Consider the following 17,037-nt stretch of genomic DNA (forward strand, 5'->3'; position numbering starts at 1 on the left):
TTTCTAAAATGTTCTCCCCAGAAAACTAAACCTGCACAAAAACTAGGTCACAAAATTGGGGATTTAAAAACCTTGCTCTTATTAGAGGAAGTTTTGGATGTTAAGTACACTATTTTCTCAATTTTTCTGACTAACCAATGTAAATGAGGATAATTTTATTTGATGTCCCAAGTAATAGCAGGGTCTGTGCTGGACAATGTCAGCACACACAGTCACGGAGCACCATGGGCCCAGTACTAGATGTCACAGTTCTCAATGGCAATTCAGAATGAGATTCTTCTGTGAAATTGAAGTTTTAACTATTGACAATGTGTTCAGAAAGTTAAAAGTTGTGGGGGACAAATCCAGTCAGTGGGCATTAGTTTGCTACTTTACAGTCTCCTGGGTTTAAAATTCAAAAAGGTATTATTGGGAGGAACAGTACAAATTTGAAAAGACCTGTAGATTAAATAAGAGTATCGTTCCAAAAATAATTTTCTGATTGTTAGGGATAAATGGGCATTATATTTACAAATTACTTTTAAAGAATTCAGAAAATTGTGTGTGTGGGAGGCAGGGTAGCAAGATAAAAAGAGGGAGGAAAGCAGGGGTTGGTAAAAACAAATGTAAAATGATAACATTTGCAGAAACTTGGTGTAATGATTACTTTTGTGTCATTTGGCTAGAACACAGTACCAATATCCTATATACTTAAGCCAGATACTTAAGTCAAAGGACTAACAATTAATTCAATTAAATACCATCCCAGGTGTTGCAATGGAAGTATTTTATAGATGTGGTTAACATTTATCATCAGTTTACTTTAAGGAGATTATCTTCGATAATCTAGATGGGCCTTGTTCGATCAGTTGCAGGCCTTCAAAACTGAACAAAACAGGTGTCCTGCCTGTGAACTGCAGCTTCAGCACTGGCTAAAGGATTTCCAGCCTGCCCTACAAAATTTCAAGCCTGCTAGCCTCCATCATCACATAAGCCAGTTCCTTAAATCTATTTTTATCTCTTGCTGGTTTTGTTTTTCTGGCCCTGATAAAGATTTTGATACCACAAATGGAATGTGGCTGTAATAAACACCTAAAAATGTGGAAGTGGCTTTGGAACTGGGTAATGGTAGAAGCTGGAAGAGTTTTGAGACACATGATGGAAAACACCCAGATTGTCCTGAAGAGACTGTTGGTAAAAATATGGACGTCAAATGTGGTTCTGTTGAGGATCCACAAGGAAGTGCGATGTATGAGAGAAAGCTTCTACCATCTTAGAGAACACATCTACAGCCATGAAACAGATTACTGGTACAAATATGAATCTCAAAAGGTGCTTCCGGTGAGGTCTTAGAAGGCAATCAAGAACATATTATTAGATACTGATAGCTGATCCTTATTGTAAAGTGGCAGAAAACTTGGCTGAATTGTTGGGTGGAAAGCAGAATTCTAAGTGAGGAACTTAGATATGTAGTTGAGATTTCCAGGCAAAGTGCTGAAGGTGTGGCCTGGTTTATCCTTGCTGTTTATAGTACACTGCAAGAACAAGATATATTGAGGAAAGAACTGTTAAGAAAAAGAAACCAGTACTTGATGAGTTGAGAGGATCTTGGCCTATTCAGATTGAAAAGGACGCTACAATTAGGAAATGAATAGTTAGGAAGGCATGCTTTGGACAGAAGGGCAAGACTACAGCTGGACCACTTTTTGCTAAAGAGATTAGGTATATGTCTAGTGGATTCGATCAGCCATCTCAGCAGAAACCAGGAACATAACAGGTCTAATCAGAAAGATGTGTGGATTGCCCTCTTGTTTAATAGCATGGTTTCTCTTAACACATACAGAAGCCCCACAAGGATTTTGAGAATGATCTGCCAGCAGACATGAAGGGAGGCTGACTTCTAGGATTCTACAGGCAGAAAATGGGTCAAGAGAGGTGCAAATGTGCTAACCTTTATGAAAACGAAGAACAACTGAGAGTGCAGGGCTCAGGCCCAAAGAAGCAAGCCATAATCCCAGACGACAGAGTATCAAGCCACACAGAATTATTCTCAGGCCTTAAAACTCAATGGAATTGTCTCTGCTAAGTTTCAACCTTGCTTAGGACTAGTGATCTTTTGTTCCTTCCAATTTCTCCTTTTTGCAATGAGAATGTCTATCTTAGTCTTGTCCCACTATTGTATTTTAAAAGTTAGTAACCTGTTTTCTAGGTTCACAGGTCCACAGATGGAGATGAATTTTGCCCCAGAATAGATGATATTCAGAGTGTCACCCATTCCTAATTAAGATGTCTGAGATGATCAGATTAGGGACTTTTGATGATATTTAGATGGGATTTTGGACATAGTGTTGATGCTGTAATTAGTTTAGACTTTTGGGGACCTCAGAATGGGTCATCTTTTGCCAATAGGATGGACATGAATTTTTAGGTGTCAGTGGGTAGACTGTAGTGGGATGAATATTGTCCCCTAAAAGGTATGTCCAAATCTTGACCCTTGATACCTGCAAATGTTACCTTACTTGGACATAAGGTCTTTTCACATGTAATTGACGATCTTGAGATGAGATCATCCTGGATTTCAGGTAAACCCTAAATCCAATGAATAATGTCTTCATAAAACAAAAAGGAGAGGGAAAGATTTAACACACACACAGTGAGGAAGGCTACAGACAGACAGAGGCAGAGACTGGAGTGATACGTGAGGAAGCCAAATAATGCCAAAGGTTGTCAACAGCCACCAGAAGCTGGAAGAAGCTAATAAGAATTTTCCCTCAGAACCTTTGGAGGGAACGTAGCCCTGCTAACTCCATGATTTGGGACCTGTGGTCTTTAGAACCATGAGATAAGAAGTTTCCGTAGTTTTAAGCCACCAAGTTTGTGGTAATTTTTTATGATAGACCTAAGAAACCAATACACTGGGTGGAGTTTATATTAGAATCCTTTGTACTGTTTGGTGTTGCTTTTCTATAAGGTGAAATTATATAAAAAGTTTAAATACTATCCAACAATATCTTCAGCTTTGCATGGAGATAGCTAGGTAATATGACACCTTTCTCTCACAACCCTGAAAAAATCATTTTGCTCTATGTCGTATTAAAAAATAATTTAAAATACTCCCTTCATGGCACTTAACAGACAGACATATTAATTGTGAAATTTACCACAGAATTAACCTCAAAATTCTCAACCAAATTTATGCCATCTTCTTAAAACAGCTGAACTCACTGCAATGATATGAATGTTTCTCTTCCCTCCTAAATTCATAATGAAACTCAATCCCCAACACAACAGTATCAACAGGTAGAGATTTTAGGTAAGCAGGCCATGAGAATTAGTGCCTTAAAAAAGGGCTGGAGGGAACTGGCTAGGCCCCTTTCTGTCCCTCCTCCTCCTCCTCACCATGTGAGAATGTCCCACCACGTGAGAATGCAGCAACAAGGTGCTATCTATCGTGGAAGCAGAGAGCAGCTCTCACCAGACATCTTGATCATACAATTCCCAGCCTTTGTAATTGCAAAAAAATAAATTTCTATTTATAAATAATCCAGTCTCAGGTATTTTTTAATAGCAGCAGGAATGAACTAAGACACTTACACATAAGAGTTTGACCATAATAGAATTACTCATCACAAATAACTAATTTCAACATACTTTATTGGCTAAAACTTACCAATGGCTTTTCACTTACAGGAGATGGAGGTAGAGGTGCAGTTTCTCCAGAACTGGGTCGCCAGGTTAAGAGCCTTTAAGATATCAAAACCACATCAATCACTAGGAAGCTGTGCCACATGACACAACCAGCATATTTTTAAATGGGCACAAGAAATGTAACATCAATATACCAACTACACATTCCACCTTGGACTACTGCTAAGAGCAATTTCCTGAAAAACTAGTAGAAAGTTTAAAATATGTATTTTTAGAAAACAAGTGGCATTTTATAATAATTAAAAGGGTAATCTGTTACCAGTTTTGCATTAAAAAAAAACACTAATATGTTTTAAAAATTTCAAACCTCCTCTCCCTAAACATAAATTTCGTCAAATATTTTTCAAAGTAAGGAACTTCTCAAAAGATATTCATAAAATTAGCCAGGTGTGGCTCACACCTATAGTCCCAGCACTTTGGGAGGCTTAGCAGGAGGATCATGAGGTCAGGAGCTCAAGACCAGCCTGATCAACATGGTGAAACCCCATCTCTACTAAAAAATACAAAAATTAGCCGGTGATGCTCATCTGTAATCCCAGCTACTCAAGATGCTGATGCAGGAGAATTGCCTGAATCTGCGGGCAAGAGGTTGCAGATCATGACACTGCACTCCAGTCTGGGCAACAGAGTGAGACTCTATCTCAAATTTTTAAAAAAATTCATAAAATTAAAACTAAAAATATTTATAAAATACTTTAGATTCTTTTAAAGTACAAAAAATAAAAGTTCGGTCCAAAAGAGAAATGAACTTGCTACTACTGAATCAGGTGCTCAGGATAAAAACATAATTAAGGACCGAGTTCTAGTTTCTGAGAAACAGGAGCTTCTGCAGATATATGGCAAATATATTATTTCAATTCAATATGAAAAAAGCTCTGGTATAGATATTTCTATCAAGATTTCTTGTTACATGCTCTTTAAGGTTCCTGAGTGTATAATTCAATAAATTAAAACAGAAGCAGTGCTTACCAAAAAGAATGTACAGCACAATTGGTTTTTGTAAAGAAATACAACAGCTAAGCAAGAATTTATACTATCTTTGACATAAGGGTCATGGAGAAACTGTGACAGACACGTATCATTTGTTAGTAACTCACATTGCTGCAATAAAAGAGTGCACCAAAAAAAAAATTATCCAATAGTTGGAACAGGACAAAAAGATTACTATGTGTCATTTTAGTGCAGTCCTACCAAGAGACTGCTTTCCTAGGGGTGTGTTTCTTTTGACTTCTTATGTACTACTGATTAGGATTTTCACAAGGAGATTATAAGAATACAAACACAGGAGTTGGATGTGGTGACTCACGCCTGTAATCCCAGCACTTTGGGAGGCAAGCAAATCACTTGAGGCCAGGAGTTCAAGATCAGCACGGCTAACATGGTGAAACCCCATCTCTACTAAAAATACAAAAATTAGCCATGCGTGGTGGCGGGCGCCTGTAATCCCAGTTACTTGGGAGGCTTAGACAGGAGAATTGCTTGAACCTGGGAGGTGGAGGTTGCAGTGAGCCAAGACTGTGCCATTGCATTCCAGCCTGGGCAACAAGAGTGAAACTCCATCTCAAAACAACAACAACAACAACAAAACCACACAAACATATTTAATTCATGTCAACAAAAAGTACATGAAGCTTAAAAATCTGGATTGACAATTTTCATATACAGTTTTGTGCCAATGCATACCCATGTATCTATTCAATAAGATGCTCTAAATAAGAATCTACCTGTAAATGTAAAAACTGTAGATGTCAGGTAAAACTATGTGCAAACCAGAGAGCTCCTGGGGGTAAGCTGGAAAGTAAGTTCCAGTCTGTCCTTCAAGTCATCCAGGCGCTACCACAGTAAGTCATTTAGCAAGACAATGTTTTAGCTTCCTCACTGATAAAACTACCTCACTAGCCAGGCATGGTGGCTCATGCCTGTAATCCCAGCACTTTGGGAGGCTAAGGCGGGCGGATCACCTGAGGTCGGGAGTTCCAGACCAGCCTGACCAACATGGAGAAACCTCGTCTCTACTAAAAATACAAAATTAGCCAGGCATAGTGGCACATGCCTGTAATCCCAGGTACTCGGGAGGCTGAGGCAGGAGAGTCACTTGAACCTGGGAGGTGGAAGCTGCAGTGAGCTGAGATCATGCCATTGCATTCCAGCCTGGGCAATAAGAGTGAAACTCCATCTCAAAATAAAAAAATAAATTAACTACTTCACTATAATTCCATTTCAAACTTATCCCTGGGAGAAAGATGACAAGCTGTTATAAAATATGAAATATGTGAAAATATATTTCCTTAGATTATTAAATCCTCAGTAACGGAAATATAGGCCAAGTTTTTTTTTTTTTTTTTTTTTCAACTCAAAACCACTGCTTGGTTTGATCTGAATAAATAAAATCTTATAAAAGTCAGAATAATTACTTCAAAGTTTGGATAAACAGACAAAAGGTTTTGGTTTACAAATAATTTTGGAAAAACAGACAAAAGGCTTTGGTTTACAAATAATTTAATTCATGTGTCTGTTATAGTTTAGAAGAATTTGATTTGTAATAAATCTAAATCTATGTAACAGTAAGACAAGCGTAAAAGGATTTCTGTTATGAGAAATCACTAGTCACTATCAAACTTTTAATTACTAGTCACTCTCCAACGCATTCAACATACAAATATAAATGTAAAGTTGTATGAAATCTTCTTACGCGTGTGGGATTGTGGTTTTGAAGATATCCAGTGTGCAGTTGCAAGTTTTATCCCAGATTTCTAGGGTAAATTTTTCACCATTAAGAATAACAACGTTCTCTAAACAGTTTGTACCAGATCGTGCTAACTGCTCATTGTCTAGGAAAGAAAAGAGCAACTCATTTATATATTACCAGGGACACATTTAACACTTTGTGTCACATATCTGGTATTGACCTACCTTGCTGCACACACCAGTAGAGCTGAGCAAAAATGTCATCCAAAAGTACATCACTGAGTACTTCTAAATACTGTGTGAACACATCACAGATTGCATAAAGTGCATGATTGCAAGTTGTTGTCATCCATTCAGCTTTCTGGGGAAAAAAGTTGTTAAATGAACATCATGCCATTCATCAACTACTACGATTAAAAAATACACACACACACACAAGTGTTTTCGTATTTAAAACATAAGGTTGTTAGTCTTCCTTTTCAAACACTGAATTCCCTCTAGAATGTTACAGTTACTTCAACTTAAAATCTGGTATCAATTACTCTTCATTACCCCATAACCACCTATGTATACAATAATTTAACTATTTTTGACACTATTTGTTTTGCATATTTAAAAAAACTATCACCATATCATCTCGATATTAACATTATAAGTTTTCAAAGTGCATGAATAGCAACAGCTGGCCTTGCTCTAGAATATGACAGAATATTAAAGGGAAATAAAGAAGAAAGAGCTAAGAATATGTCCAAATGGGGCTAGCATAGTTTTAAAATAAAAATGGCTTTCCTGAAGTATGGTTATCTGAAAACACCATAAAAGAAGGGCTATACAAAATAACTGTAATTTCTTTATTTTTTTCAAACCCATAAAAAATAATCACAGAAGTCTGCATTTAATACTGCTATATGAAACAAAAGGGAAAATGTGCAGGTCTCTTGACACATTTCCTAAAATATATACTGTAACTGGTTCATAGTAAAATATGTTGAAATAAAATAAAATTTACTTTGTATTCTTTATTCAATGCAAAAAAATCACTATGTAATACTAAAGAAAAAGTTACTAATGTTTTCTACTTTTGACTATCAAAATGAGGAAAAGAAATGGAAAGGTCAAGAAAAACACTGAAAACAAAACAAAAATCAATTTATCAATTCAGTTCTATCCTCCACATAGTTTTTTCCTTTTTGAGATGGAGTTTGGCTCTTGTCTGTCACCCAGGCTGGAGTGTAGTGGTGCAGTCTCGGCTCACTGCAACCTCCACCTCCCAGGTTCGAACGATTCTCCTGCCTCAGCCTCCCAAGTAGCTGGGATTATAGGTGCCCGCCACCATACCTGGCTAATTTTTGTATTTTTAGTAGAGATGGGGTTTCACAGTGTTGGCCAGGCTGCTCTCGAACTCCTAACCTCAGATGATCCACCCCCACTTGGCATTCCAAAGTGCTGAGATTACAGGCGTGAGCCACTGTGCCCAGAGTGTTCTTATTTATAAAGATATACTATTATATTCTCATGCCTTAAAGAAAAAATTTTTAGGAATTCTTTTCTGTACTTAATTTGAAACACTAAAATGTATTGGGGATAATACTGAGACACTTTTAACTTGACTAAGCTAAATGAAAATTGTGTGTCCTCTTACCTCTGTCTGTTGTTCTGGCAATTTCATATTGTCAAAGATTCTGAAAACAATTCTGAATAAATCCTGCCACCAGTGCTTTTCGTAAGTGTGGCCATATGTTTTCATTATTTCAAACATTACTGTTAAACCCCTAAAATGACAGAACATAATCAGAAAGCTATAATACAAAAAAAGCATACTTCTTGTAAAATAGTTTTTACAGTTCAGAAAGCTATTAAGAACAGAATGTTTAAAACTAGCCTGAAATTAACACATGACACTGGGTTATAAAGAATTTAAGTTGTAAAAACAACAGGTTCCTTTAGGATACATCATTCAGGGGAAAAAACCTCTAAAGGTCTTGGCCATAAGCTTTTTTCTTTATTTTACTTTTCCTTTACTCTTACCTCACCACTGCAGTATTTACAAACTGTAAATGGAATAAAGATGATCTTCGAAACCAATGAGAACAAAGATACAACATACCAGAATCTCTGGGACACATTTAATGCAGTATGTAGAGGGAAATTTATAGCACTCAATGCCCACATGAGAAAAGAGGAAAGATCTAAAATCAACACCCTAACGTCACAATTAAAAGAACTAGAGGAGCAAGATCAAACAAGTTCAAAAGCTAGCAGAAGACAAGAAATAACTAAGATAGGAGTAGAACTGAAGGAGACAGAGACACAAAAAAACCCTTAAAAAAAAAAAAGAATTAATGATTCCAGGAGCTGGTTTTTTGAAACGATCAACAAAATAGATAGACCGCTAGCCAGACTAATAAAGGAGAGAAGAATCAAACAGATGCAATAAGAAATGATAAAGGGGATATCACCACTGATCCCACAGAAATACAAATTACTATCAGAGAATACTATAAACACCTCTATGCAAATAAACCAGTAAATCTAGAAGAAATGGATAAATTCCTGGACACTTACTCCCAAGACTAAACCAGAAGAAGTCAAATGCCTGAATAGACCAATAACAAGTTCTGAAATTGAGGCAGCAATTAATAGCCTACCAACCAAAAAAAGTCCAGGATCAGATGGGTTCACAGTCGAATTCTACCAGAGGTACAAAGAGGAGCTGGTACCATTCCTTCTGAAACTATTCCAAACAATCCAAGAAGAGGGAATCCTCCCTAACTCATTTTATGAGACCACCATCATCCTAATACCAAAACATGGCAGAGACGCAACTAAAAAAGAAAATTTCAAAGTCAATAACCATGAAAAACACTGATTTGAAAATCCTCAATAAAATACTGACAACCAAATCCAACAGCACAGAATAAAGCTTATCCATCAAGATCAAGTCAGTTTCATCCCTGGGATGCAAGGCTGGTTCAACATATGCAAATCTACAAACATAATCCATCACATAAACAGAACCAAAGACAAAACCCACATGATTATCTCAGTAGATGAAGAGAAGGCCTTCAACAAAATTCAACAGCCCTTTATGCTAAAAACTCTCAATAAACTAGGTATCAATGGAATGTACCTCGAAATAATAAGAGCTATTTATGACAAATCCACAGCCACATCATACTGAATGGGCAAAAACTACAAGCATTCTCTTTGAAAATTGGCACAAGAAAAGGATGCCCTCTCTCACCACTCCTATTCAACATAATATTGGAAGTTCTGGCCAGGGCAATCAGGCAAGAAAAAGAAATAAAGGGTATTTAATGAGGAAAAGAGGATGTCAAATTGTCTCTATTTGCAGATGACATGACCATATATTTAGAAGAACCCATCATCTCAGCCCAAAATTTCCTTACACTGATAAGCAAGTTCAGCAAAGTCTCAGGATACAAAATCAATGTGCAAAAATCACAAGCATTCCTATACACCAATAACAGAGAGCCAAATCATAAGTGAACTCCCATTCACAATTGCTACAAAGAGATTAAAATACCTAGAAATACAACTAACAAGGGATGTGAAGGACCTCTTCAAGGAGAACTACGAACTACTGCTCAAGGAAATAAGAGAGGACACAAACAAATGGAAAAGGATTCCATGCTCATGGTCAGGAAGAATCAGTATCGTGAAAATGGCCATACTGACAAAAGTAATTTATAGATTCAATGCCATCCCCATCAAGCTACCAATGACTTTCTTCACATAATTGGAAAAAAACACCTTAAATTTCATATGGAACCAAAAGAGAGCCCACATAGGCCAAGACAATCCTAAGCAAAAGCAAAAACAAAACACAAAAAAACAAAGCTGGAGGCATCACACTACCTGACTTCAAACTATACTACAAGACTATAGTAATAAATCAAAACAGCATGGTGCTGGTACCAAAATAGAGATACAGATCAATGGAACAGAACAGAGGCCTCAGAAACAATGCCACACACCTACAACACGATCTGATCTCTAACAAACCTGATTAAAACAAACTGGGGAAAGGATTCCCTATTTAATAAATAGTGTTGGGAAAACTGGCTAGTCATATGCAGAAAGTTGAAACTGGATCCTTTCCTTACATCTTTTTTTTTTTTTTTTTTTTTGAGACGGAGTTTTGCTCTTGTTACCCAGGCTGGAGTGCAATGGCGCGATCTCAGCGCACCGCAACCTCCGCCTCCTGGGTTCAGGCAATTCTCCTGCCTCAGCCTCCTGAGTAGCTGGGATTACAGGCACGTGCCACCATGCCCAGCTAATGTTTTGTATTTTTAGTGGAGACGGGGTTTCACCATGTTGACCAGGATGGTCTCGATCTCTCGACCTCGTGATCCACCCGCCTTGGCCTCCCAAAGTGCTGGGATTACAGGCTTGAGCCACCGTGCCCGGCCCCCTTTTCCTTACATCTTATACAAAAATTAACTCCAGATGGATTAAAGATGTAAACATAAGACCTAACACCATAAAAACCCTAGAAGAAAACCTAGGCAATACCATTCAGGACATAGGCATGGGCAAGGATTTCATGACTAAAACATCAAAAGCAATGGCAACAAAAGCCAAAATAGACCAATGTGATCTAATTAAACGAAAGAGCTTCCGCCCAGCAAAAGAAACCATCATTAGAGTGAACTGGCAACCAACAGAATGGGAAACAATTTTTGTAATCTACCCATCCAACAAAGGGCTGATATCCAGAATCTATAAAGAAGTTAAACAAATTTACAAGAAAAAAATAAACAACCCCATCAAAAAGTGGAGGAAGGATATGTACAGACACTTCTCAAAAGAAAACATGAGAATGCTGGGAAGATGGCCACCTAAGAACAGCTCAGGACTTCAGCTCCCAGTGAAAGTGCAGAGGGTGAGTGGACGCCGCATTTCCAGACGAACTCTTATTGCCCACAGCCCAGGAGATACCCAGGCAGAGGGGTCGCCAGCGTCGCAGTCCCAGCCGGTGCAGCTGTTTTGGCCCCCGCGGGGCTGATTCCGCCCGCGCGGCTGCTGTGACCACTCCCTGTTGCTGCGGTTCTCCGTACAAAAGCCACTGGTCTGGGAGCCCTCTTAGCTGGCGAGCAGAGCCCTGAGACGGCAGAGCTGCCCATTCATCTGAAATAGCGAGTCAGGCCAGGAGATTCCTAGGCAAAAAATCTGCCAGGAGCCAGCGCCGCAGTTCGAGCCGACTCCGTGAGTCGCAGCACGGGAGATCCCGGCGCCTTTTCAACAAGCGACCAGAACGCGGGGTCGTTCAACTTAAAAGAAAAGACTCTGAGTCAGGGAGCCAGGTGATCAGGCTCGGTTGGTCCCACCCCTCCACCCCCAACAACAACGAAAACAAAAACAGTAATTGGAAACCCTCTGGGTTGAGCCCTTCAAACCAAGCACAGCTGAACCGGGACGGTCTGGCTCCGTGGGGGAGGGGTTTCCGCCATTACTGAGACTCTCCACCGCTACCAAGGCAGGCTGCCCTTGCTGAGGCAACCTGCCACAACAGAGAGAGTCCACCATAACAGAGGCGGGGCCACCATTGCCCAGACAGTTCTAACTACGCCCATATAAAAAGGACTACAGGGAAGAGCTCAGGGCAGCTGGGCGGAGCCCACAGCAGCTCAGCAAAGGCCCTGCGGGCAGGCAGTGGCTAGGCCTGCTGCTAGCTGGGCGGGTCAGACCTGAAAGAAAAATCAAAAAACGCAGTAGTGCAAGGGAAACTCATAAAGCTCCAACTCCCTGGGACAGAGACAGACAACAGGTGGATAAACCCACAAAAATGGGAAGAACCCAGCGCAAAAAGGATGAAAACTCCCGAAACCAGAACACCTCTCCTCCTAAAAGGGATCACAACTCCTCACCAGCAAGGGAACCAGACCGGATGGAGAAGGAGGGTGATGAAATGACAGAATCAGACTTCAGAAGGTGGGTAGTAAGAAACTACAGTGAGCTAAAATAACATGTTCTAACCCATCGCAAAGAAAATAGGAACCTTGAAAAAAGATTGGACGAACTGCTGATGAGAATGGACAGCATAGAGAGGAGTATAAATAAATTGATGGAGCTGAAAAACGCAACACGAGAACTTCGTGAAGCATGCACGAGCTTCAACAGCCGAATTGACCAAGCAGAAGAAAGGATATCAGAGGTCGAAGATCAACTCAATGAAATAAAAAGAGAAGGCAAGAACAGAGAAAAAAGCGCAAAAAGGAATGAACAAAATCTTCAAGAAATGTGGGACTATGTGAAAAGACCTAATCTACGTCTGATAGGTGTACCTGAATGTGATGAAGAGAATGAATCCAAGCTGGAAAATACTCTTCAGGATATTATCCAGGAAAACTTCCCTAACCTAGCAAGGCAGACCAATATTCAAATCCAGGAAATACAGAGAACACCACAGAGATATTCCTCAAGAAGAGCAACCCCAAGGCACATAATCGTGAGATTCACCAGGGTTGAAATGAAAGAGAAAATGCTAAGGGCAGCCAGAGAGAAAGGTCGGGTTACCCACAAAGGGAAGCCCATTAGACTCACAGCAGATCTCTCAGCAGAAACCCTACAAGCCAGAAGAGATTGGGGGCCAATATTCAACATCCTCAAAGAAAAGAACTTTCAACCCAGAATCTCCTATCCAGCCAAACTAAGCTTCATAAGTGAAGGAAAAATAAAATCCTTTGTGAACAAGCAAGCACTCAGAGATTTCATCACCACCAAACCTGCTCTACAAGAACTCCTGAAAGAGGCTCTACACATGTAAAGGAACAACCAGTACCAGCCACTCCAAAAACACACCAAATGGTAAAAGAGCATCAACACAATCAAGAATCTGCATCAACTAACCAACAAAACAGCCAGGTAGCATCAAAATGACATCATCATATTCACACATAACAGTACTATCCCTAAATGTCAATGGACTAAATGCCCCAATCAAAAGACACAGACTGGCAAATTGGATAAAAAGCCAAAACCCATCAGTGTGCTGTATCCAGGAAACCCATCTTACATGCAAGGATACACAAAGGCTCAAAATAAAGGGATGGAGGAAGATCTACCAAGCAAATGGAGAGCAAAAAAAGGCAGGAGTTGCAATTCTCATCTCTGATAAAATAGACTTTAAAGCAACAAAGATCAAAAGAGACAAAGAAGGACATTACATAATGGTAAAAGGATCACTGCAACAAGAAGAGCTAACGATCCTAAATATATACGCACCCAATACAGGAGCACCCAGATACATAAGGCAAGTTCTTAATGACTTACAAAGAGACTTAGACTCCCACACAATAATAGTGGGAGACCTTAACACCCCATTGTCAATATTAGACAGATCAACCAGACAGAAAATCAACAAGGATATCCAGGACCTGAATACAGACCTGGAACAAGCAAACCTAATAGACATTTACAGAACTCTCCACCCCAAATCCACAGAATATACATTCTTCTCAGCACCACATCACACCTACTCTAAAATTGACCACATAATTGGCAATAAATCACTCCTCAGCAAATGCAAAAGAACAGAAATCATAACAAACAGTCTCTCAGACCACAGTGCAATCGAGTTAGAACTCAGAATGCAGAAACTAACTCAGAACCGCACAGCTTCATGGAAACTGAACAATTTGCTCTTGAATGTTGACTGGATAAACAATGAAATGAAGGCAGAAATAAAGATGTTCTTCGAAACCAATGAGAACGAAGACACAACATACCAGAATCTCTGGGACACATTTAAAGCAGTCTGTAGAGGAAAATATATAGCAATGAGTGCCCACATGAGAAGAAAGGAGAGATCTAAAATTGACACCCTATCATCAAAATTGAAAGAGCTAGAGGAGCAAGATCAAAAAAACTCAAAACCTAGCAGAAGACAGGAAATAACTAAGATCAGAGCAGAACTGAAGGAAATAGAGACACAAAAAACGCTTCAAAAAATCAATAAATCCAGGAGCTGGTTTTTTGAAAAGATCAACAAAATAGACAGACCACTAGCCAGATTAATAAAAAAGAAAAGAGAGAATAACCAAATTGATGCAATAAAAAACGATAAAGTTGATATCACCACAGATTCCACAGAAATCCAAACTATCATCAGAGATTATTACAAACAACTCTATGCACATACACTAGTAAACCTGGAAGAAATGGATAAATTCCTGGACACCTGCAACCTCCCAAGCCTAAACCTGGAAGAAGCCGAAACCCTGAATAGACCAATAACATGGTCTGAAGTCGAGGCAGCAATAAAGAGCCTACCACCCAAAAAAAGCCCAGGTCCAGATGGGTTCACAGCTGAATTCTACCAGACATACAAGGAGGAGCTGATACCATTCCTTCTGAAACTATTCCAGACAATCCAAAAAGAGGGAATCCTTCCCAAATCATTTTACGAGACAAACATCATCCTGATACCAAAACCCGGCAGAGACTTAACAAGAAAAGAAAATTTCAGGCCAATATCCATGATGAACATAGATGCAAAAATCTTCAATAAAATACTGGCAAACCGATTGCAGCAGCATATCAAAAAGCTCATCCACCATGATCAAGTAGGATTCATCCCGGGGATGCAAGGCTGGTTCAACATACGCAAGTCCATAAACATAATCCACCACATAAACAGAACCAAAGACAAAAACCACATGATTATCTTGATTGATGCAGAGAAGGCTTTTGACAAAATTCAACAACGCTTTATGCTAAAAACCCTCAATAAACTAGGTATTGACGGAACGTATCTCAAAACAATAAAAGCTATTTACCACAAACCAACAGCCAATATCATACTGAATGGGCAAAAACTGGAAGCATTCCCTTTGAAATCTGGCACTAGACAAGGATGCCCTCTCTCACCACTCCTATTCAATATAGTACTGGAAGTTCTAGCCAGAGCAATCAGGCAAGAAAAAGAAATAAAGGGTATCCAAATTGGAAAGGAGGAAATCAAATTGTCTCTATTTGCAGATGACATGATTGTATATCTGGAAGACCCCATCATCTCAGCCCAAAATCTCCTGAAACTGATAAACAACTTCAGCAAAGTCTCAGGATACAAAATCAACGTGCAAAAATCACAAGCATTCCTATACACCAGTAATAGACTTCAAGAGAGCCAAATCAAGAACGAACTGCCATTCACAATTGCTACAAAGAGAATAAAGTACCTAGGAATACAACTAACAAGGAACGTAAAGGACCTCTTCAAGGAGAACTACAAGCCATTGCTCAACGAAGTAAGAGAGGATACAAACAGATGGAGAAACATTCCATGTTCATGGTTAGGAAGAATCAACATCGTGAAAATGGCCATACTGCCCAAAGTAATTTACAGATTCAACGCTATTCCCATCAAGCTACCAATGACCTTCTTCACAGAACTGGAAAAAAACACCTTAAACTTCATATGGAACCAAAAGAGAGCCCGCATAGCCAAGTCAATTCTAAGCAAAAAGAACAAAGCAGGAGGCATCACACTACTGGACTTCAAACTATACTACAAGGCTACAGTAATCAAAACAGCATGGTACTGGTACCAAAACAGAGATATAGACCAATGGAACAGAACAGAGGCCTCAGAGGAAATACAACATACCCACAACCATCTGATCTTCGACAAACCTGACAAAAACAAGCAATGGGGAAAGGATTCCCTGTTTAATAAATGGTGTTGGGAAAACTGGCTAGCCATGTGCAGAAAGCAGAAACAGGACCCCTTCCTGACACCTTACACCAAAATTAACTCCAGATGGATTAAAGACTTAAACATCAGACCTAATACCATAAAAACCTTACAAGAAAATCTAGGCAAAACCATTCAGGACATAGGTGTAGGCAAGGACTTCATGACCAAAACGCCAAAAGCAATGGCAACAAAAGCCAAAATAGACAAATGGGACCTAATCAAACTCCACAGCTTCTGCACGGCAAAAGAAACAGTCAGTAGAGTGAATCGGCAACCAACAGAATGGGAAAAAATTTTTGCAGTCTACCCATCTGACAAGGGGCTGATATCCAGAATTTAGAAAGAACTAAAGCAGATCTACAAGAAAAAAACAAACAAGCCCATTCAAAAATGGGCAAAGGATATGAACAGATACTTTACAAAAGAAATATGGGAGGCCAACAAACATATGAAAAAATGCTTATCATCACTGGTCATCAGAGAAATGCAAATCAAAACCACATTGAGATACCATCTCACACCAGTTAGAATGGCGATCATTAAAAAATCGGGAAACAACAGATGCTGGAGAGGATGTGGAGAAATAGGAACACTTTTACACTGTTGGTGGGAATGTAAATTAATTCAACCGTTGTGGAAGACAGTGTGGCGATTCCTCAAGGACCTAAAAATAGAAATCCCATTTGACCCAGCAATCCCATTACTGGGTATATATCCAAAGGATTATAAATCATTCCACTACAAGGACACGTGCACACGAATGTTCATTGCAGCACTGTTTACAATAGCAAAGACCTGGAACCAACCCAAATGCCCAACGATGATAGACTGGATAGGGAAAATGTGGTACATATACACCATGGAATATTATGCAGCCATCAAAAACGATGAGTTCACGTCCTTTGTAGGGACATGGATGAACCTGGAAACCATTATTCTCA

General features: G+C 39.2%; 1 protein-coding gene across 2 annotated transcripts in view; it reads right to left on the reverse strand.

The window, feature by feature from the left end:
* Positions 1 to 17,037, reverse strand: part of ARFGEF1 (ARF guanine nucleotide exchange factor 1) — a 163,312-nt gene that overhangs the window by 14,522 nt on the left and 131,753 nt on the right. The window contains exons 30-33 of one of the 2 annotated variants that reach the window (XM_010330735.3): positions 8,018 to 8,147; positions 6,601 to 6,736; positions 6,380 to 6,518; positions 3,668 to 3,722 (exon numbers count right to left, since the gene is read on the reverse strand). In XM_010330735.3, coding sequence (XP_010329037.1) covers positions 3,668 to 3,722; positions 6,380 to 6,518; positions 6,601 to 6,736; positions 8,018 to 8,147 — 460 coding nt within the window. Of the gene's footprint in view, positions 1 to 3,649; positions 3,723 to 6,379; positions 6,519 to 6,600; positions 6,737 to 8,017; positions 8,148 to 17,037 lie in introns of both variants that reach the window. The other variant, XM_003942896.4, reaches the window with a different exon arrangement.

This window comes from Saimiri boliviensis, chromosome 15 (genome assembly GCF_048565385.1).
Source record: "Saimiri boliviensis isolate mSaiBol1 chromosome 15, mSaiBol1.pri, whole genome shotgun sequence".
Classification (NCBI taxonomy): Eukaryota; Metazoa; Chordata; class Mammalia; order Primates; family Cebidae; genus Saimiri; species Saimiri boliviensis.